Source organism: Elephas maximus, chromosome 1 (genome assembly GCF_024166365.1).
Source record: "Elephas maximus indicus isolate mEleMax1 chromosome 1, mEleMax1 primary haplotype, whole genome shotgun sequence".
Taxonomy (NCBI): domain Eukaryota; kingdom Metazoa; phylum Chordata; class Mammalia; order Proboscidea; family Elephantidae; genus Elephas; species Elephas maximus.
Genome location: NC_064819.1, coordinates 143,399,158 through 143,421,780, shown reverse-complemented (window position 1 = coordinate 143,421,780; position 22,623 = coordinate 143,399,158). Strand labels below are relative to the sequence as shown.

General features: G+C 35.2%; 1 protein-coding gene across 1 annotated transcript in view; it reads left to right on the top strand.

Moving 5' to 3' along the window:
• Positions 1–21,791, top strand: part of ELOVL4 (ELOVL fatty acid elongase 4) — a 32,042-nt gene extending 10,251 nt beyond the window's left edge. The window contains exons 2-6 of the mRNA XM_049896148.1: positions 10,397–10,584; positions 12,089–12,169; positions 16,801–16,972; positions 18,490–18,617; positions 20,589–21,791. Of these exons, the coding sequence (XP_049752105.1) occupies positions 10,397–10,584; positions 12,089–12,169; positions 16,801–16,972; positions 18,490–18,617; positions 20,589–20,864 (845 nt within the window). The 3' untranslated portion in view covers positions 20,865–21,791. The remainder of the gene's footprint in view (positions 1–10,396; positions 10,585–12,088; positions 12,170–16,800; positions 16,973–18,489; positions 18,618–20,588) is intronic.
• Positions 21,792–22,623: the final 832 nt, after the last annotated feature.

The window sequence follows — 22,623 nt, the reverse complement described above, 5'->3', positions numbered from 1 at the left end:
TTTATTTTTCAAAGCATTGCCTTTTCCTTTCATCCAGATGCTCTTCCAAACTCAAACCTTCCAGCCTTTCTTGAGGATGTATGTAGTGAGTTACAACAGAAAATTTCCCTGCTGTCACCCTGATGAAATAGGAAACTGATCAGACTGTCCTTTATGCACCACCTTCAGAATCTGTTTTATTTCTGGAATCTATCTCAAGTCATTATCTGTTCCATTTTGTTCAGTTGTATGAAGGAACCTTCTCCTTTAGATTTCCCTTTTTTACCTCACTGATACTGAAGTTCTTATTTGGCTTGAGGAATATATTAAGCATCATATTTTAGATTTGAACCTAGAAGAGGCTTTAAGGTGTTATCTAGTTTACTCACTGTCTTAGAGATAAGATCTTTCCCAAACCCCTCTTGACGATAGTTGTCTATATATTTTTTTTATTAAAATTTTATTTTAACAAATGTTTGATGACTCTTATATACCCAGCATCGTTGTAGCATGGCATAAGGGAAGTGGCCTCATAACGTTTATAATAAATGGAGGAAGACACTGGCTGCCTCCTTAAGAAAAAGTTTCCCTTTGCAGTCTTTTTCGTGTACAAAGTGTTGTTGTATTAATGATAATCATATTATTTTTGTTGTAATTAGCAAAGGCAAATTGATGTCTAACGTCACTTGTATATTAGTGGTGATTAGTATCCAGGTGTAAAAACAAAGTTGATTTGTAACTGTTGGTTCTAACCCAACAAAGAAGGATGGATAGTTTTAGAGAATAAGGTGTGGCAAGTACATACATCTTGATACCCCTGAATATATTCCCAAAGCTACTCAGTAGCTATAGTTGATTGCTAGATTTGTGTTTTTCTTTTGTTTATGGTAGATTAAGCAGATGTAATTGCTGTTAGAAGACCAAATCGAATAAACTTTTATTTTATGTCTTGATTACATGTTATATAAAGTAAGTTTACATTGCTGAGTAGACTAGAACAGTGCTCTCAAACATGAGTGTGTAAATCACCTGTGGATCTTATTAAAAAGGGGATTTTGATTTAGTAGGTCTGGGGTGAGGCCTGAGATTCTGCAGTTCTCATAAGCTGCCAGGTGGTGCTGTTCTGCTGGTGCATTGGTCACACTTTGAATAGCAAGGCAGTAGGGTATTCCTCATTCCTTTACCATCTGTTACTATGTACTACTATAGATGATGAAGGATTTTTAATGTTCTTAAGCTATAAATTTCATGATATATTATGAAAACCAAATGATGACTTGAGTCTTTATCCAGAACTTTTTTTTTTCCTCCCTAACAGGGACTTTGTATATCTTCTAGAGTCATATTGATCAATAATACCTTAATTGTGAGGACAGTTTTATATGATTTATCTTGCTCATTTTATCTCAATCAAAAGGGCAGTTTAGAAATACCTTAAGTGTATATTCCTATAGCAATAACAGCCATACTAGTAAGATCTATTTTCTCTATACTTTATGGCCTTCAAGAGAGTTCAGGTGGCGCCGTGGTTAAAGTGCTTGGCTGCTAACCAAAAAGTCAGCAGTTCAAATCCATCAGCTGCTCTGCAGGAGAAAGATGTGGCAGCCTCCTTCCATAAAGATTTACAACCTTGGAAACCCTTTGGAGCAGTTCTCCTCTGTCTTGTATGGTTGCTGTGAGTTGGAATTGACTCTATGGCAGTGGGTGTGGTTTGGAGATTTATGACCTTCATTGAATCAGTCAGTCCTCAGCCATTTGTTGTGTGCCTCCACTGTGCAAGCCTCTGTGACCACAGAGATAAAAGATAAAGAGACAGTGACAAAGCAGTGGCATGTTATGATAGAGATAATCACTGAGAGCTTTAAAAATTTCAAATGAAATCCATATGTCATACTTTTAAGTACATAAAGAGTTCATGTTAGAAGGAGTTCCTACAGAATGTTTTCAATTTGAGCCCCAGAGAAGCTTTGTGATTTGGTTAATTTTACTGTCAACCTTTAGAGTCCCTGGATAGTGCAAACAGTTAAGTGGTCAGCTACTAAATGAAAGGTTGATGGTTTGAGTCTACCCAGGGTGCCTAGGAAGAAAGGCCTGGCCATCTACTTCTAAAAGATCACAGCCATTGAAAACGGGAGCTCAGTTCTACTCTGTAACACATGGGGTCACCGCAAGTCGAGATCTGGTTTTTGTTTGCATCACTTCCATTTTACACATGAGGAAACTGAGGCTCAAAGAGTTTCACGTTCACAGTCATAAGGGTAGAAAATGACAGCCATAGCTGGAATCTAGTTCTTCTTAATTCAGGTCCTTTCCTTGCCCTGTGCCAAGCTGCTTCTGCTCCATGTGACTTCCCAAGTCATCACCTGACTAGGATTACTTACTATAATAATCTTGTGCTCCTTCTAGTTAATTCTTCTAAGAATTTGGATGTTTTAAAATTAAAGTTTTACAAATTTTTCTTCTGGCAAATGATGGTAGAACTACCAGATTAGACTGCTTGGAGAAGAAAGTTCATTCTGACTGGTAAAAATCCTGAGTTATAAAAGCTTTAAAAGAAATCAGCCTTTGGAAATAAACAAAAAAGCCACTAGAGATTTTTTTTTTAAATAATTTTTATTGTACTTTAAGTGAAAGTTTACAAATCAAGTCAGTCTGTCACATATAAGCTTATATACACCTTACTCCATACTCCCACTTACTCTCCCCCTAATGAGTCAGCCCGCTCCCTCCTTCCAGTCTCTCCTTTTGTGACGGTTTTGCCAGTTTCTAGCCACCATTAGAGATTTTTAAGAAAGTTGTTTTAATAAAGATAGGAAGAACTTATTGTAAATATTAATTTCAATTATTTGTATATAACTAGAAATTTCTAAAGGACTTGGGTTACTTGAAAACTACTGGATTACAAGTATTTCATTCTTTGGTAAAATCTGGTTTATATTATCTTTAAAAAATGAGATTAAAAAAACAGCACCTCTAATTCAAAAGTTAGTGAGAATTTTTATGTATTTGATCTAATTTTACAAAATACATTTTGTCTTCTCAGTATAAACTCTTCTCCTAAGTTTAATTATTGTTTATTGTAATTTGATTTAACTCTTCTCTTAGAAGAGCAAGAAAAATTTAGTAGTTTGATTCCTGTCAGCCATAATGACAGGCCAACATTTGAGTACTCACTCTGTGTTAGACACTATACATATATTATCTTATTTCTCACAACAACCTTACCATCATCCATAAGGCCAGAGAGACTAAGTAACTTGCTCAGTTAGTAAGTGAGGGATCTGGGATTCTTACGCTGGTGGCTTGATGTGAGAGTCTATATCCAGAATCTAGAGAACTCTAGATCAGGAAGAAAATGCTTGGAAGGCTCGACTGCAGGGGACAGGCTCAGATTATTCCTACATCAGACACACTTGTGTGACGATTTGGAGTGGAAAGGGGATAGGGTGCAGCAGAAGAGAACTAGACTCTGTGGCTTCTGTGTGTGTGCTAGGAACTTTCATGTACCTTAGCATTATTAGTTATCACACACCAACCCTATGAGGTAGTTATTTCTTCATTATAAAAAAAGAAAAGAACAATTGGTTCTCCAGCTATAGACTCTCTTGACTACCCCATCCTTTTGGAAATGTCTAACTCTCTTGGCCTACAGAGATTCTAATTCAGTAGATCTGGGGTGGGCCTGAGAATCTTTTTTTTTTTTTTTTTTTAAACAAGCTTTCCAGATGATTCTTAATGTGGATGTGGACAGCCTAGCAACAGACAGGTTTTTGAGAACGACTGATCCAACTGGTTTCCCTGCCTCTTGACATATCCCTTACCTCTTCAGTCCATATCCTACTGCTTCCAGTAGCTTTTAAAAGCCAAACATAGTCCCTTATTTTTTTACCCATTAATTATATCCCCATTATCTATAGGATAAATTCCAGCTTCCTCACATGGTTTGTAAGACCCTCCCTGGTCTGATGTGACATAAATCTCCACAGTCATTTCCTTCCCTTCATATATATATATTCTCAATCTCAGGTCTGCTTACTTTCCTAAATAAGTGCTTTAGTTCTTGCTTCTGGGCTGTTTACACATACAGCTCTTACTGCAAGGGTTTCCTCCCTACCTGTCTGCTTGGCAGGTTCCTCTTTTCTTGGAGAAACAGTTCAGCTGTCTGCTCTGTGAAGCCTGCCTTGTCCTCTCCCCTCTACCCCTGTACTTAAGACACTTCCCTACTGTTGCACTGATCATGCTGCACACTGGGTTTTCATGTTTGTCTCCTCCTCTGATAGATTGAGCTTTGAGGGCAGAGGCCGAGTAACCTGCCCAAGATCACTTAGCTCACAAGCAGTAGTGTCTGACTACAAAGTCTCTTCTCTTTATTCCTCCATGCTTTGTGATCTTCTGATCTTAGGATAAAGGCCTGTTGGTGAAGGGTGTTCACATGAAGCCCAATCTCAGGTGGACTGTTTTCTTTTAATTTTTTAAAAAGGTATAATTTACACATAGTAAAATTGACCCTTTTTAATGAACAGTCTGTGAGTTTTGACAAATGTACAGTTGTGTAACCATTACGAGGCCTTTTAATACAGATAAGGTTGTACAAACTGATGTTTGTAAGTCAGTCAGTCCCACCTGCCATGGATTTTATGAATGTCTTTTGCTCCTGAGCTTGATTTGCTCTAATGTTTTTTTTTTTTGCTTTAGGTTTGCTTACGTATAATTTTAACTAAGTTAGGGAACTCATTATCAAAGAAGACATTTCTTTCTGTTTACCAAAAAAAGACCCAATGGTTGAAAACTTTCTGAATTTAGGTGAATTTTACCTCCTTCCAACTTCTCATTGGTTCTAATTCTGCCCCCTGGATTTAGAGAATCAATCTGATCTCTCTTTAAGTCCCTTAGTATTTGATGAAGCTTCTTTCTTTGTCCAGTGTAGACAGCCTTAGTCCCTTCCTGCCACTATTTGTCACGCTTCTGAAGCATTCCTGATCCTGGACCAGAAGGCAGTGCCTGGTAGAGTGTGAGACTTTTCTGGTTTGAGCAAGTCTCTTCTCATTCTTTCTACTAAGGGAACTTTCCATGTCTCTTATTTTCTTTCTCTTGAAGGAACATAATTGATAATCACAATTCTGTTTTAATATATCATTTGTATCTGTAATTTGGAAATAAATTAATAGGAGTTATCCTCCTTAAAGTTAATGTAGATAGTGACTGAGTGGTACTAGAATAGCTACTAGTATACACGAGGCTCTTATTCCACCTTCTTTGGCAAGTCTCTTGATCTCTCTGAATTTCATTTTTAAGATAAAGAGATCATTTCTAAATCTAAAATTCTACAATTATAGTTTAGATAATGTTTACATGAAAACATGAAAGGTTAAAATTTGTTAATAAATAGGCTCAAAATAAAGTCAAAATCATTAAAGTATGAATGTATAAATACTATATTAAGAGTGAAAATATAAAAATAAGATAAAAATGTGATAATTTGTGTCATTATTGATCCCCTCAAAAAAGCTTTCCAAAGAGAATTTGCAAGAATGTTGCATAAAACCCATTTGAATTTGGTGCTCTTTGAAGATAGAATTTGATGTTAATGGTGGTAGGAGAAACAAGATTTTAATAGATTTTTTTTGCCAGCTTTTTTCCTAATAAATTCATGGAGTATAGAATCCCAGCCATAACTGTGTAGGATTAGGCTATTGATGAGAACATACTAGAAACATACTTTCTGTTACTCTAGTATGCATAATGTACATTTGGATTTAGTGTAACCCAAATGAATAGAGGGTTTAATTTAGCTTTAAAGTATATTTATTTAAACATCTGAGTTAATGAATATCTGGAAAATTAATTATTTTAATGTGTCTAGAAGTTACGTGAAATACAAGAAGCTTCAGTACCCATGATTTCCCTTTACTGTACTAATCTCCCTGTTATTTTGTCTCAGGATTTGTTGTTGACTTGAGGTTGAAGTTTTATGCCAGCATTAGAACATCCAGGAAAAGCTAGCTAGAGGAAACAGTTGCTGGACACTGTAGAAACCTTCAGTACCAATAAATGTACTCTTGAATTTGGCTGTAGGGATAGAAAATAAAAGGCTAATATGGAAGATTATCCACCCTTCATTTATTCATCAAATAAATGTTTAGGTACTTTGGTGGGCCTTGCAGTACAAAAATGAAAGACACAGCCCCTGCCTACAGGGAGATTGCAGCTTAAAGGGAGGTCACAGGACAGTGTGATGAGGGCTATGATGCAATGAAAACAACGCCAGGTACTCTGGCAGTACAAAATGGGGCCCCTGACCAGTTAAAATTACACATTTTCTTAATCTAGTCTTCCTCACTTTCTTCCTAATTATTATAAAAAAAATTTTTTAAAGTAAACATTTTCATAAGTTTTTAAAAAAACAAAAAGACCTGAGGGATCATCTCATTTTTTGCTACTCAAAGAGTGGTCTGTGGAATAATGGCATAGCCTCAGTTGAGGCTTCATAGAAATGCAACATTTTCCTAGAAATGGGCCACAACTGCATTTTAACTCTGCCTCCAGGTGGTGCGTTTGCTTATTAAAGTTGGAGAAGCATGATCCAATTTACCTTCTCCCCCTTGGATTTTATAGATGAAGGAAATGAAAGGAGATTGTGCCCCAAGGTCCTACACAGGCATAGTAGCAGAGCTGGCATGAGAACATGGCCAGCCTACTTAGTAATAGAGTTTAGTGTTTTCTCTTCTACCTCTCTTTTTCTTATCGAGCTTCTTCCACCTTTTTAGTCTTCTACTAGCCTCTGTTAGTGTTTCATGTTGTAAGATCTTCAGTTTCTTACTTGTGTCTCTTTTCCCCTCTCTTATTAGTCCTGTTTTTAAACTTCTCTGATGAGAGAATGGTGCTATACATTGAAAAGGATAAGCATTTTTTAATTTAGTTTTGATCTTGGAAAATTTTTGAACCTATTTCTCTCTTTTTTTTTTTTTTTCCTACTCGCTGCTTAGAAGTTCCTTTGGTGTCAGTAGGAATTCTGTATTGTGGTAAGGGTGAGAAATAATCCATAATGTTGGAAATTAGAACCTCCTTACAGATGAATTTATGCTCCTGTCTTCATTAGATAGATTTTTCCCGTTAACACAGTGCTTTCTCTCTTTGTATCAAACTCATGGGAAAAAAGTATCTGCCCTAGAGTTTGTGGGTGAGAACAGGATACCACAGCAACTCCTTCTCTAATTAATAGCACTTTACACAACTTTTTCTACAATGTAGAAAAATAAAGATCTAAGTAGATAAGCATTCTATGTTTTATGGGGGAGACTTTGATGTAGAAAGACACGGTTCTAGAAGGAGAATAGGGCAACATTAAAGAAAAGTGAACAATTGCTGATAAGGCCATAGTGCCATAATACCTTTAACAAGAAGTCAGCCACGCCATATTTTAAGTCACTTCCTCCTCGTAAGAGGTTTACTATCTCTCCTGTAGTTCAGACATTTTAGTCTATTTTTAACTCTTTGGGATGTGTTTTGATTTGATGATACAGCTATAATTTCCATGAATAGGTAGATTTTAGGTCTCCTCTATAAATGGTGAAATAGTCAATTTTTTTCTGTTTTTTTGTGTTCCTGTCTGTGTTTTTTCTTTCAAGTCACTATCTCACTTTTTCTAGCAACTCTTATTTCACAGAAACTATAGTAATCATGCTATTTCCTGACTTTGAAGGCTATGTGAGTAAAAGTTGTTCTACTTGTGTTTTATGTCTTGTATTTTATTTTATATTGACAGTATTTAGAAACAGGTTAATTTATTTTTGAGTAAGGTATTTTAAAATGTTGTCTAATCCAGAACTATTTTGCATATATAGTTTTAGTAAATACTGCATTTTAAACAGGGAATTATAATCAGCAATTAAGTTAAATTCATTTGGGCTAGATACTGGAAACAGGATAAAAGTTAAGTGTGTGTATGTATGTACATGTATAAGGAAACCCTGGTGGCATAGTGGTTAAGAGCTATAGCTCCTAACCAAAAGGTCAGCAGTTCGAATCCACCAGGTGCTTCTTGGAAACTCTATGAGCAGTTCTACTCTTGTCCTATAGGATCACTGTGAGTCATGTATATATACATATACAAACACACATATATGTATGTATGTACAGAGATCTTCATTTACTGTTTAAAAAATACATTATTTTCCTCAAAATAGAACATAGAAATGTTTTGCATAGCCAAGAATAAACCAGACATTAGATTCACAACCTTCACATGTTTAACTTTTAGAAACAGAAAATTAATATCAACACCTTTTTTAATGTGTTAAATTTTAATTTTTGTTAATCCCCTATTTTATTATCATGCTTCTCTTTGAATTGTTTTACTCATCATAAAATTCTGTTATAAAATTGATTCAGGGCTCCATATTTGAAATTTAAGGACAATCAATTCATTTTAAGTGAAATAATTTGTTTCATTATGTATATATTTACACCTATGAAAGTGATTTTTAGCTTTAGAGAAAAGCACAGAAATTCATTATTCATAGGGTTAAAAAAATAGACTGATAGTCTCAAGGAAAAGGTTAGAGAAATGTCCTGAATGTAGTGATTATCATTTAAATTACAGAATTGTAATGATCTCCTTTGTAATGATCTCTAATATCATTAATTGCAGTGGTTTCCAATATTATTAATATCACACGCAAGTAAAGTTTTGCTGAAAATAATTCAAAAATAGTTACAGCTGTACATTGATAAGGAACTGCCAGAAATTCAAGTCAGATTTAAAAAAGGGCATGAAATGAGGCATATCATTGCTGATATCAGATGGATCCTGGCTGAAAGCAGAGAATACCGGAAAGATGTTTACCTGTGTTTTATTGACTATGCAAAGGCATTCAAGTGTGTGGATCATAACAAATTATGGATAACATTGTGAGGAATGGAAATTCCAGAACACTTAATTGTGCTCATGCGGAACCTATGCATAAACCAAGAAGCAGCTGTTCGAACTGAACCAAGGGATACCGTGTGGCTTAAAAGGTGTGAGTCAGAGTTTATCCTTTCACCATACTCACTCCATGTGTATGCTAAGAAAATAATCCAAGAAAGTGGGCTATGTGAAGAAGAACAAGACTCGTTAACAATCTGCAATATGCAGAAGACACAACCTTGCTTGCTGAAAGTGAAGAGAAGTTGAAGCATTTACTAATGAAGCTCAAAGACTACAGCCTTCAGTATGGATTACACCTCAACATAAAGAAAACAAAAATCCTCACAACTGGACCAATAAGCAACGTCATGATAAATGGAGAAAAGATTGAAGTTGTCAAGGATTTCATTTTACTTGGATCCATAATCATCGCCCATGGAAGCCGTGGTCCAGAAATCAAATGACATATTGCATTGGGCAAATCTGCTGCAAAAGACCTCTTTAAAGTGTTAAAAAGTAAAAGATGTGCTTTGAGGGCTAAGGTGCACCTGACTGAAGCCATGGTATTTTTAATTGTCTCATATGCATGTGAAAGCTGGACAATGAATAAGGAAGACTGAAAAAGAATTGATGCCTTTGAATTATGGTGTTGGCAAAGAATGTTGAATATACCATGGACTGCCAGAAGAATGAACAAATCTGTCTTGGAAGAAGTATTGTCAGAATCTCCTTAGAAGCGAGGATGGAGAGGCTTTATCTCATGTACTTTGGATTTCTTATCAGGAGGAACCAGTCCTGGAGAAGGACACTGTGCTTCATAACGTGGAGGGTTGGTGAAAAAAGAGCTCTGGAGTCCCTCAACGAAGTGAATTGGCACAGTGGCAGCAACAGTGGGCTCAAACACAGCAACAATTGTGAGGATGGTGCACAACCAGGCAGTGTTTCGTTCTGTTGTACATGAGTTGGAACCAATTCGATGGTATCTAGCAATAACAACAACAGTAATGATCTCCAACTTAATTCCTCCAGATAAAAATGTAGTCTTGTATTCAGTACCAGAGAGATTCCAGGCAGTGGCTTCTGTTGCCCCACACGTCTTCAGCCTACTTATGTAGTTCCTTTCTGCTCCAGGCATGGACATAGAGAGCAATTTCTCCTTAAAATACTTGTTTTTCTGCCTGTGAAGTCTTTCATTAACTTTTCAGCCCAAGCTTATCTTCTGTATTTTTAATGAGCTTTGTTTGTTGTCTTTGTTCCCTAGGTTGTTTATAAAAGATAGTATGTAACTACTGTGTAACATAAGTTATGAAACTTAATTTTCAAGAGCTACTCGCAGGAATCTGCCTTGTTTCTTTTTTTTATACCATGTATTTTTGTTAGGACTGAAAGGACAGTGATCTGTATTTGGTTAAATTAGAAAATTAAGTTCAAACATTGTGATTCCAATACTTTCATTTTACGAAACATTTATTGTTTAATAAATTTTATATTATTTTGTTCTCTCTGTAGATAAACGTGTGGAAAATTGGCCTCTGATGCAGTCTCCATTACCTACACTAAGTATAAGTACCCTCTATCTCCTCTTCGTTTGGCTGGGTCCAAAATGGATGAAGAACCGAGAACCTTTTCAGATGCGTTTAGTGCTCATTCTCTATAATTTTGGGATGGTCTTGCTTAACTTTTTTATCTTCAGAGAGGTAAATTTAAAGTCACTATATAGTATTCCTCAGGGTTATCCCCCCCAACTCATACTCATAAAAAATGAGAATGCATTAAACCATCCTCGGAGTATTGTACCCCAAGATAAGCGTTAGAACTCTAAATTTTGTATTACTGACATTTTTCATTTTAGGATACCAAAAAGATTAAATCCAATTTATGCTTAAGAAGACTCATAAAGAAGAAAAAAAAAAAGAAGGTGCATTTATATATGTGTATATACACATACATATGTACACAGATGCACACACATACACACACAAAATAAGGAAATACACTTATACAAGCATAAAGTATAAGACAGTGGTTTAAAATAAACTTTTGAATCAGATACGTAACCCTTACAGCTCTTCTTCACTGGAAGTTTTTTTAACTTTTCTGAAACTCATTTTCCCCATCTGTAGAATGGAAATGATATGGACCTTCTAGGGTTATTACCAAAGTTAAGTGCGATAATTTTTGCATAGTGTTTGGCATATATTAAGCACTCAGTAAACAGTATAAGCTATTATAATTTTTAATCAGCAGTTTTAGGTTTAGTTACTGATCAGAATATGCAGATGTAAATACTGATGTTGAGTTAAATCCTATTACATATGTCATTGCATTTGGGATTGGAACTAAAATGAAGTAAGGTATAAAATTATATATCACACCACCTAGGCTACTAATCATGTGCTTTCCGGGCCCTAGCAAATCTCCATGGCATTTTGGAAGCAAAGCTAAAAGTAACACAGCCATTTTTAAGATGTGAGAGTGTAAGGAATTTGTTTCCTAAGAGACTCCTCAGAGTTTAAAATTTTATATGATCCCAGAGAACAGGATTAACAATGCTAGGAAAATAAACAGTAACTCTCTTTAAAAAAAAAAAAAAAAAAAAACCTTCTTTAATTGGCAGTTTAAATTACAGAATCTCAGTTTCATAAAAACTTTATTTATATACTTTTACCCAAATTGTTAGATTCAGGCCACTCTGGATCAAGAATAAAAAACTTGTCATCATCAATTTGATTCTGACTCATAATAACCCTGTAAGACAGAGTCCTACTGTCCCACAGGGTTTCCTAGGAGCAGCTGGTGGATTCAAACCGCCAACCTTTTGGTTAGCAGGCGAGTTCTTAACCACCCCACTAGGGTTCCAGACCAAGAATAGCAATCAATGAAAGTAGGCCAACTCTTAGATTTCAGTCTTTATTATCAAAATTTCTCTCAATATTATAAAGCAGAGTTGATGTCCCAGTACAAAAGTTATGTGTGATTTTTAATTTAGATTTCAATTATAAAATAAAGTTGACACAGGAACTTTCAGAAATTTGGATATATTAAATTGTGTTTAATGATTTGGAATTTTTGTTATTTAGAACTTATGAATTTTTTTTTAGAAAATACTGTTTTTAAAATAATTGGAAAGGTTGCACATTGTATTACTGTTTTCAATCTTGTATCTTTACTAAAACTTAAAATGTTCCTTTCTTTCCCTAGTTATTCATGGGATCATATAATGCAGGATATAGCTATATTTGCCAAAGTGTGGATTATTCGGATAATGTTCATGAAGTCAGGGTAAGTATGTTAAAAAAACTGGTTATCAGAAGAACTAGATTTAATTTTATAGGCTTCCATCTGTGAAAAACGTACTTTAACATGGTAGTGAAATTATACTGAATTGTTTAGAGTCAGTAAAACTATGCTTTACTTCAAGAATACGTAATTGAAAATCTGGTTTCATACCCCCAGTGTAATCTTTCAGCTTTCATTTGGTAGTATAAGAGTGAATATGTGTTTGATTATTAGCATGAAATCTTTTTTTTTTTAAAAAAAAAGAAGTTCTATTTTAGTGTAAAGATATTATTTTAGATTTTTATGTTGTTTTTGGTTAAGAATAGAAACCCATAAAGAGGGTCCAATTCATGTGTTAAGAAAATTTACGGAAAAACAAATGTTTATGCATTATATATACATATAATATACAGACAATCACAAGGTTACAAACATCCAACTTAAGGACAACTTGCCCTTGCCCTTTAGTGTTATGTAAATTTGCCCTCACTTTGAAATGATTGAATCAACCACCAAAACACACCAAACCAAACTGTTGCTGTCGAGTCAGTTCCGACTCATAGCGACCCTATATGACAGTGTAGAACTGCCCCATAGGCTTTCCAAGGAGTAGCTGGTGGATTTGAACTGCTAATGTTTTGGTTAGTAGCTGAGCACTTAAACCCCTGTGCCACCAGGGATCCAACCAACCACTACTCACCAATAAATTCTTCATCACCTTCATTTGCTGCTTTTGCAACTTTTAAATAATTGAAAAGGCTTCGAGCCTTTTGTTGCACTACACTAAAGCTAAATAACACCTGTTCTGACTTACCTACAAATTTGACTTAAAGACACAGTTAAGAACAGATCTTATTTTAATCTGGGGACTGCCTGTATAGCAAGTTAAAGGTAACATAATTTGTATAGGTATGAACTCAGTTTTGGAAACACTGGAGGCATAGCAGTTAAGTGCTAAGGCGGCTAACCAAAAGGTCAGCAGTTCAAATCCGCCAGGCGCTCCTTGGAAACTGTATGGGGCAGTTCTACTCTGCCCTGTAGGGTCACTGTGAGTAGGAATCGACTTGTCGGCGGTGGGTTTGGAACTCAGTTTTTATTATATTTGCATAAATTAACATATTTTGTTTGGCAGTTACTGCATTAGTAAACTTACTATTTTACTCAAATGACAGAAACAACAAATTATTTTTTTTAAGTATTGGATCCTCTTATATACTGTCATTCATATTAAAAATGATGTATAGCATGAAACATATATATAAACAAAACAAAACAAAACAAACCTGTTGCCGTTGAGTTGATTCTGACTCATAGCAACCCTATAGGACAGAGTAGAACTGCCCCATAGGGTTTCCAAGGAGCAGTTGGTAGATTTGAACTGCTGACCTTTTGTTTAGCAGCCATGCTCTTAACAACATGTAAAATATATTGGTAGTAGCTTCCCTTGGAAAAAATAGCTTTCTAACATGGGGGTTGGACAATATAAATGTCAGTATTCATCAAGACCCAAGGCCAGATTCCTTAAATTTACTTAATATTTTATGTCCGTAACTTCATTTCCTTATTAGAAGACTTTTAGTGCTGATGAAAAACCAACTTTTTTGGTTATCATGCTGGTTTTCTTTATTCAACAGATGTATATAGAGCCTTTCCTGTGTGTAGATACTATGAGGGGCAGTAGAAACACAGGTGAAAAGACAGATGAGGTCTCTGCCTTCATGGGGCTACACGCTAGTGGGAATAGGAGAGGTAGACTATAATTACGTGACAAATGGTTAAGAAGAAAATAGAAGCTGTGATGTGACTTTGAGAGAGCATGAGGGTGCTACTTTATTTCAGCTTGTTGACTAGGAAAAGTTTTTCTTCTGATAACCATATTGCCAGACAACCTCCTCAGCCTAGAGCTCTTCTGTGATCTTGCCTTGTTTGGGGGCAGAGGAGAGGAGAAAAGAGATTCACTTGCTTTCATAGAGGCATGTGCTTAGAAACCCGTGGATGAGACAGTAAATTAATTTTTTTAGGATAAAGGTTTAAAAATACAGTGAAACCTGTGAGAGCTGGAACTCACCAGGACTGCCTAGTCTTTCCAAGTCTCTTAAGTTTTCCACCTTTGACAGAGTGCAGTCTTTTATGTCACTCTCTGTCAGTGGAAAATACTTGAGTTTTCCTTATCTGATGGGTTTCTGCCTTGTACAAGTTCTGGCATTAACAGTTTTTACTGTGCTACTCTGTAATTGTGAACATATTATCTTGACCTGCATAAACTGCCAGTTCTTTAAAATTAGCTACTGTGAAAGCTGTAATCTAGGAGGAAAAGAACCTGAGATTTGCAATGAATTGTACTTGAAATCTTCCTTCCTTCTCCCTCCAGCTCTTTTCAGCTTCATCACCACCCATTCCACACACATATACATACTCAAACTAAACCTCATTGGAGCAACTCATCTAATTAAAATGTTACACATCTGAAATATACCCGTAATGTAGTAGATAGATAAGCTAGGATTTGTAGCTAGTGGATTTATAATTTTGTCTTTATGGGAGATATGGAGACATTTGAAACATCCTTATCTAATATGTAAAGAGATTGTACTATTACATGATTGTTAGCCGTTGGTAAACCAGGTAGCAAAGGATACATTCTATAGACCTGTGTGTGCATGTTCTCATTTTCTCATAATGTTCTAACTGCAAACCAGTAACGCACCATTCATGGTCAAATGTTATTTTTCTCAGTCTAGGTAAGATTTTATTATCTTGCTAATAAAAATTTAAATTATACCTTCACTGACAGAATTTAAACTTACTATCAAAATCAATTAGCAAATATTAATAATGGATATTATTTGCCCTATAATGTACATGAATCCTCCCCCCAGGACTTTCTCCATCGCAGTCTCCCAACAATCTAAAATCTTCAGTTTTGCCAGATGAAAATTGCCCAGATGCAGATTAAAGTAAAATGATAGGTACAAAGCATGTCAGAAGTTCTTTTTCAACTTTTATGTTGCAGTAAGAATGAATAATTCTGAAATGCTTCCTTATACTTGTTTTAATTGTAATAGGTCACCTGAAATTAGAAGACACAGATTTTGATAAAATTTACACACAGTATATTGCCCCTCACAACTAATAAAATATGAGTACTTTTTTAATTTTTCAGTATAGTTCATTTTATAAGAATTACATAGTGAAAGTATGATAATGTCATGACTTATTCAGTTTCAATATAGAATTTTAGTTTTTCATAGTGCTAATAATTATAATACTTGTTGGATGCAGTAGACTGAATATTTTACTCAGAATCACTTTTTTCAATTAATCTGTTACGTAGCCAAGAAGTATCACATATCGTTTTGGTGTAGCCTTTTTTATTCAGATATATCTAATGCAGTTTACAAACTAAGGAAAAGAATTCTAAGACATTGTTAGTTACCTTCTAGGTAACATTTACTATGCTAAAATGGTTACAGTTACTTTATCTTAAAGTATATTAATGTAGTAGCTAGGATGAACTGTAGTGTTACTGTGAGTGGTTAAGTATTTCATACCTACTGTCAACCAATTTTACTGTTTTCAACATATTATTATTCAAGCAAATTCAGTAAATAATTCTCAATGTGCAAATAAAAGACTTTTTTTCTGTGACCTTTCTCTTTCCTCTCTGGCCGCACTTTAAAATTGCAGTTTTATTTTTCAAAAAGAAAAAAACAAAACAAAACTCTTGACATCCAACAGATGTAGACAGAAAATAAGGAAGTGATCTTTTAACTCTAAAACACCTAAGCTTGCCTTTGAGTGAATGTGTGTCAAGCCCCTGACACACAAAGATGTATAAATAAATTTCACTTTTGTACCGCCCCCTTTGTTGTTTGTATGTAAGAGGTTTATCATAGAAAAAATTTGACATAAAAAGGTTAAGTTTAGGTTACTGTTACAGTAGGAGATTCTTGTAAAATATTTTAAAACGTATACCCAGAGGTCACCTCTCAAAGAATCCCTAATCTCACAATGTAGTGTAATCTTTCTGTACCATCTGGTGTCTTAATTAGAGCCCAGGAAAAGACTTACGCATGTAAGCAGGATTATATTTATGACCTAGGAGTAGGAAATATTTTGTTGTTTTTGTTTGTTTTAATTGATCGTAAAGATTTTACTACCTAACACAAACTACTGTACTTTGCTGAACACTTTAAAGTGAGAAAGAGGCAGACACTGACAGAGTCCAGTTGCTACACAAACTTACCTGTTAGTGTATCTATGGTATAATGTACACTAGGCATGAACAACTAAAATGTCTTTACAAAATAAACATCTTAGTTTCTCCACCAAATTAAAAGACAGCACTGTGAGTGTGTTTACAAATCTGTTCTCAGCAGTTTGAAGCTATGTGACATCTGGCAATTAGACTGAGTGTTTTCTCTGAATCATGCGTATACATATAGCTCTTTCTCTCCTATTTCTTCCCCACAGATAGATGCCTAAGTTTCAAACCTACTCAGCCCAAAATGATTCCATTCCATGCCTTGTACATTTTGTGCAATGAAGATAACTATGGGCTAATTTACAAAGAGTAGAAAAACATGATAATGTCAGTCTGGTATTTACAACCTGCCTGTCCTTTCTTGTTACAGATAGCTGCTGCTCTGTGGTGGTACTTTGTATCAAAAGGAGTTGAATATTTGGACACGGTTTTTTTTATCCTAAGGAAGAAAAATAACCAAGTCTCTTTCCTTCATGTATATCATCACTGTACAATGTTTACATTGTGGTGGATTGGAATTAAGTGGGTGGCAGGAGGACAAGGTGAGCGTTTTCAGAACATGTTTACATATATTTAAATATATAGTAAATGTACTGGGTGGAAAGTAACGGGAACCTGGGAATTTGACGTGCTCTGTCATTTAACTTGCTTTTATTGTTAGACATTCTACGTTAATTTCATTTTTTAAAAATTTGAAGAAATTAAAGCTTTAGCATTTTACCTTTGACTACTTCAACATCTAAAGATTTACCCCCGAGATGAGCATAAATCAAGCTTAAATGAGAAAACAGTATTTTGACGAGGAGAGCTCTGGTAGTTCTGGTCCACAGGAAAGCAAAATACAATCCCTTAGTGCGAAGACCTCATCTTCACTCCAAGCCCAGAGCCCGCTTCTGCTCTAAAATAGGCCTTAGATAACCCTGCTGGTTTGTATTCATAGGGAGTTTAGACAGCCTTGTTAATGAGGATCTAATTTTACAGTTTGGCCCAGATCTGCCTCCAGTCTTTTAAGATGCCTGTAGCTTAAGGATGATTCACATTGGTGAGCCAGAAACAAAGCATTCTACCAACGGGGGTCCGGAGTACCAGACATTTCAGTATAGTTCACCTTGCTACTTCCATTGTCATATGATAGTTATTGGCAACTTGGGAATTCACACTTATACGTTATTATTGGGGTCCCAATTTAAAACAATACAGTTAAGTTAAAACTAATTTTAAAAGAGAATTAGTAAATCTGAACTGACAACTTAAATAACTTTAGGACAAGATTTATTTTTATTACAACTATGATTTAATTCTTATTCTGAAGAGAAAGAATACCATTGATTTAGACTGACTGAAATATCTGTGTAAATTAACATGTACAAATGGATTACTGAGTGTGTATAAAAAACCAAAAACCAAAACAGTTGCTGTGGAGTCGATTCCGACTCATAGCGACCCTATAGGACAGAGTAGAACTGCCCCATAGGGTTTCCAAGGAGCGCCTGGTGGATTCAAACTGCTGACCCTTTGGTTAGCAGCTGTAGCACTTAACCACTACGCCACCAGGGTTTCCTCAGTGTGTATAGTGCTATCGTATTTAAAACTATTTAAAAACTTAGTGTTTAAGTACTGTTTTGTTGTAAATATGTATATTGACCCATCTAAGGCAATAATGGAACATTCACAAATCTTAAAATTTTCTATGTGACTTGTCCTCTTTTCCCCCAAGAATAGTAGAATTAAAAGTAATATAGGCAGTGATTCTGTTATTAGAGCCTACTTAATTAAGATCACTGGTGTGCACCATTTGAAAACTTGAAACTTCCCACTTTGAAGGTCCTTTCCATTTGAACAACACACACTCTTATTTATGTGATAAAAACCCAGATCTAAAGTTTTAAAATACCTAGCTTGATCTGAGGGGAAGGCTTTTCCATTAGTGCTAAACCTTTTATTCCTTCACTCAAGATTAAATGTTAGAAAATAATGTGGATTCATTTATTTATATCCAAAACGTTTATGGCTTAATAAAATTTTCTGTATTTTGCACTTAACCCTTGTTTCTCTAAAGCATTTTTTGGAGCCCAGCTGAATTCTTTTATCCATGTGATTATGTACTCATACTATGGGTTAACTGCATTTGGCCCATGGATTCAGAAGTATCTCTGGTGGAAACGGTACTTGACCATGTTGCAGCTGGTGAGTAAGATACCTTTGAGGTTTCTTCTGGCAAAACACTGAATATGTTTTAATTTTATTATTAGAAAATATTAAATCATTTTACACAATTTTCCATTTTACAATTAACTTTCTCTAGCCTTAGCAGTTGAGATTTTTTGACTATAACCTGCCTACTCATAGACCTAGTAGTCAAAGCCACTTCCTTCTTTAATGTCTAGACTAGACACAGCACTAACCCTTTTAAAGAGAAACGTTCTTTTAAAATATCTGTGAAATGAAAGATTAAATATCTAAGTATTGTATACTACAGAGTACATATGTAAACTCATGTATGATTAGAAAAAATATAATTCTTTCCTTGGTCAATTTTGTTTTAAATCTAAAAACTTTTATTATTACCTCTCTTCATCTTGTACTTGCTTAGTTTTCTGGTTCCTTTTCTGCTTTTCAGTCTTTGTTAACAGACCCCCATATGTTTAGAATGTAAAAGTTGAAAAGAAAGCACAGAGCCAAGGAAGGGGGGTGGTTTAAAGGGAGGGAAATAAGGACCAGAAAACTCTTTCTTAATTCTCTAAAACCCAGTCCTCAGAGATCAGGGTCGGATATTTTCAGATGCTGCTGTTTAGACTGGACAGTTTTCAGCACATACACCTAGTAGGACTTCTTGTAGCATCTGCGTGTGTCAGTGTAACATTCAGAGGTGGGCAGTAGCCTGTAATCAAACTGAAAATCTAAAACCAACCAGGTAGCTGTTCTTCAAGCCTTGGAATTTATTATAATTTTCTTTAATCATAGTGTGAACATAGTTTTATCAGTGGAATCACATTTGGAAATATTATGTATCTCTTGTTTTAAGCTGCTGAACAGCTGGCTAACCAAACAGGAAACACAGCTTTTGGGGAATGCTGGGTGTGAAGGATTCATTTGTAACAAAAATGCTACTGGAAGCTTCCTTCAGCTTTTTGTACAAGCTGTTTATACAGTTTCTGTAATTCATTTTTCCTGCTAATTAGTAGAAAATGAAGAAATGTCAAAAATGATGTGAGCCATTTATATCTATTTTTTTTTTGAGCCTGCACCAGGCTCTTCTTGAGCGATTCCATATTCAGTCACACCCATATGCACACCCTTTTTTAGTGATGTGGGTTCTAAGAACCATTGTGAAACCAAAAGTTCTTAAAATCTGGATTTTGCTTTGGAAAACTTGAAAAATTATGTAGTTCTGATATAAATTTCTGACTTACATGGAATAAATTGTTTTTAATAGTATTTAATAGTTAATATTGATAATGCTATCCTTAAAACAGAAACCACAATTGTCTATTACAAATAGTGTGTTAATTCTGTGAAGGGTAAGCCAACCAGTTGCCGTCAAGCCAGTCCCAACTCATGGCGACCCCACATATGTCAGAGTAGAACTGTGCTACATAGGATTTTTCAGTGGCCGACTTTTCAGTAGTAGATTGCCAGGCCTTTCCTCAGAGGCATCGCTCGGTGGACTCCAGCTGCCCACCGTTTACTCTTTTTGGCCACTGACATTCCCTCTCATTAGAATAACATTACTCAACAAATATTCCTTGAGTTCAGACACTGTGCTGAGAGCTTAGGAATCATCAATGACATGATCAAGCCCTGCCCTCTAGGCTTATATTCTACTGGAAAGATGGACAGTAAACAAATACAAAATACAATTTCAGATAGCTACGATTGTTCAAAGAAAACAAACAAACCAAAAATGCTTTAGTTAATTGGGATAGAGAGAGGGCCATTTGGGTGGAAGGTACTTTAGTTCAAGTGGTCAGGAAGCCCTTTTTTGGCAGATGGCATTTGAGTTGTTAGATGAATGAGGAGGAGCTACCCCTGGGAACCAGAGAGCTGTTAAGCTTGGGATAGTGTGGCAAAATTTGGGTTTAGATAGCTAAATAGAATATTTTGTTGCTGTTAAAGTTGTGTACTATTAGATTAAGTGTATCCTGTATTGTTTTTCAGGTTCAGTTCCATGTGACCATTGGACACACAGCATTGTCACTTTGGAATGACTGCCCCTTCCCAAAGTGGATGCACTGGGCTCTGATTGTCTACGCCATCAGCTTCATATTTCTCTTTCTTAACTTCTATGTTCGGACATACAACGTGCCTAAGAAATCAAAAACTGGAAAAACAGCTGTGAATGGTATTTCAGCAAATGGTGTGAACAAATCAGAAAAACAGCTAGTGATAGAAAATGGAAAAAAGCAGAAAAATGGAAAAGCAAAAGGAGAGTAAATTGAACTGGGCCTTAACTGTCGTTGACAGTGAGGAAACTCCCATTTCATACAAAATTTCAGGGAATACAAACAAATGAGGGTTTCAGGGAAGGGAGAAAAGGCAAATGTGCTCTCAGTACTAGTACCTTTAGAATGAGTTAAGTGTTAAATACAACATCCAGAAGTTTTATTTATAAAATTTTTATTTTAAACATTTTTTTTATTAGCCTTGATGTTGTCCAGACCAAAGTAATCATCATGTCACTTCGGACACTCCCCTCTGTTCACATCTGTTTGTCTAATGGATGAGATTTTCCATGTATCTTATATACATCCATTCTTCAGTCCAAATTTTAGACGATCACAGAAACATAGTCTCTAAGGAATTTTTTTGGCACAATTACTATCTACCTGTTGATTACAATCAGTTACATAACATTTTCTGGTCCAAAGCTGGAAATGCATGTACTTTTAAATTTGCACATTTGAATTCATTTGCTGACCGAAATGGCTGACTCTCTCCACCTCTTGTCTGCATATACCCTATTAATTGTAATTAAAATTAAAAAATCTGCTGATCTCTGTAGACTCTTAGAGGTTTGATGATGATGGTGTTGGTGAAAATGAGAAGAAATTATAGTAAAATCCTGTCTGGAGACCCCAAAGGTCACCATGACTTGTGGCACAAATCACTGTGGGAAACAATTTTTGTGATAGAAAGGTAGCCTTTGAATACTCCTGTTACTATCAGAAATACATAATGATAAGTAAGATCATTGTCTGATGGGAACATGAAACAACTCATGTCTTCATAGTAACATCATAAGAGAGTGACGTTTATGTGCTGTTACAAGACAGTATGTTGATTTTTATCAGATTTCCCTTGTTTTGATTTGTGTCTGTTACCAATTTTTCATATGTGGAAATATACCTACCTCTTCTGTTGGAAAGAACATTTAAAATTAAATAAATTTTAATTTAAAAAGAATCAAGGAGTCCGCTAATGTAAATTTTAATCATATTAACATGAATCCATTGTTTTTTGGTTTTTTTTTTTTTTTTAAATAGCACATACCCAATTTTTCTGTGAAACTCTCCTTCCCTTACAATGTTGTTTAACTTTGGAGTGATATTTTGTTTGTGACTAAGTCGCAAGATCTTATTTATTAACTAGATATGAAGTGTAACCCATTTTGGTGCAATATTCTTGACTGCTTGGTGCTAAGGATCATTAAATTCAGTACTTGATATTCCAAGGTGTTAGTTGTTAAAACACAAATAAAAGTGAGAGTAGTCAGAATTACAAAATTAAATTTGCTATTTACAAATGAAGTATTTCATGTAATATAAGGGAACAACTTGAAATTCACTAAGGAAGAGAATGTGTACGGTGTTTTATAACATTGGTTGATTTCTTAGGGGATGTTGCACAGGGATCATTGTCCTACCATAGGAAGAGAAAATGTGACAAAATAAGCATGAATATTGCTAAGTTTCCTTGACAACGTGTCGAAACTGCATGTGCAGGATGTATGCTGTGTGTGCAGACAAACTATTCCAGAACTTTTGTAAGCTATAAAATATTTATTGTGCATTAAAATTACACAACTTTTTTCCCAAAGGCACCCAGCCATGAGAATTATAAAAATTTGCAACATGTACAGTAGGTTGGTCTGAGGATTTAACACCTTTGTTTTTGCTGTTCAGTGTATAATAACTAGAGACTTGTAAACATTTGTGAACATTCTGTACTGGTTCCCCAGAGCTATTCATTCCCT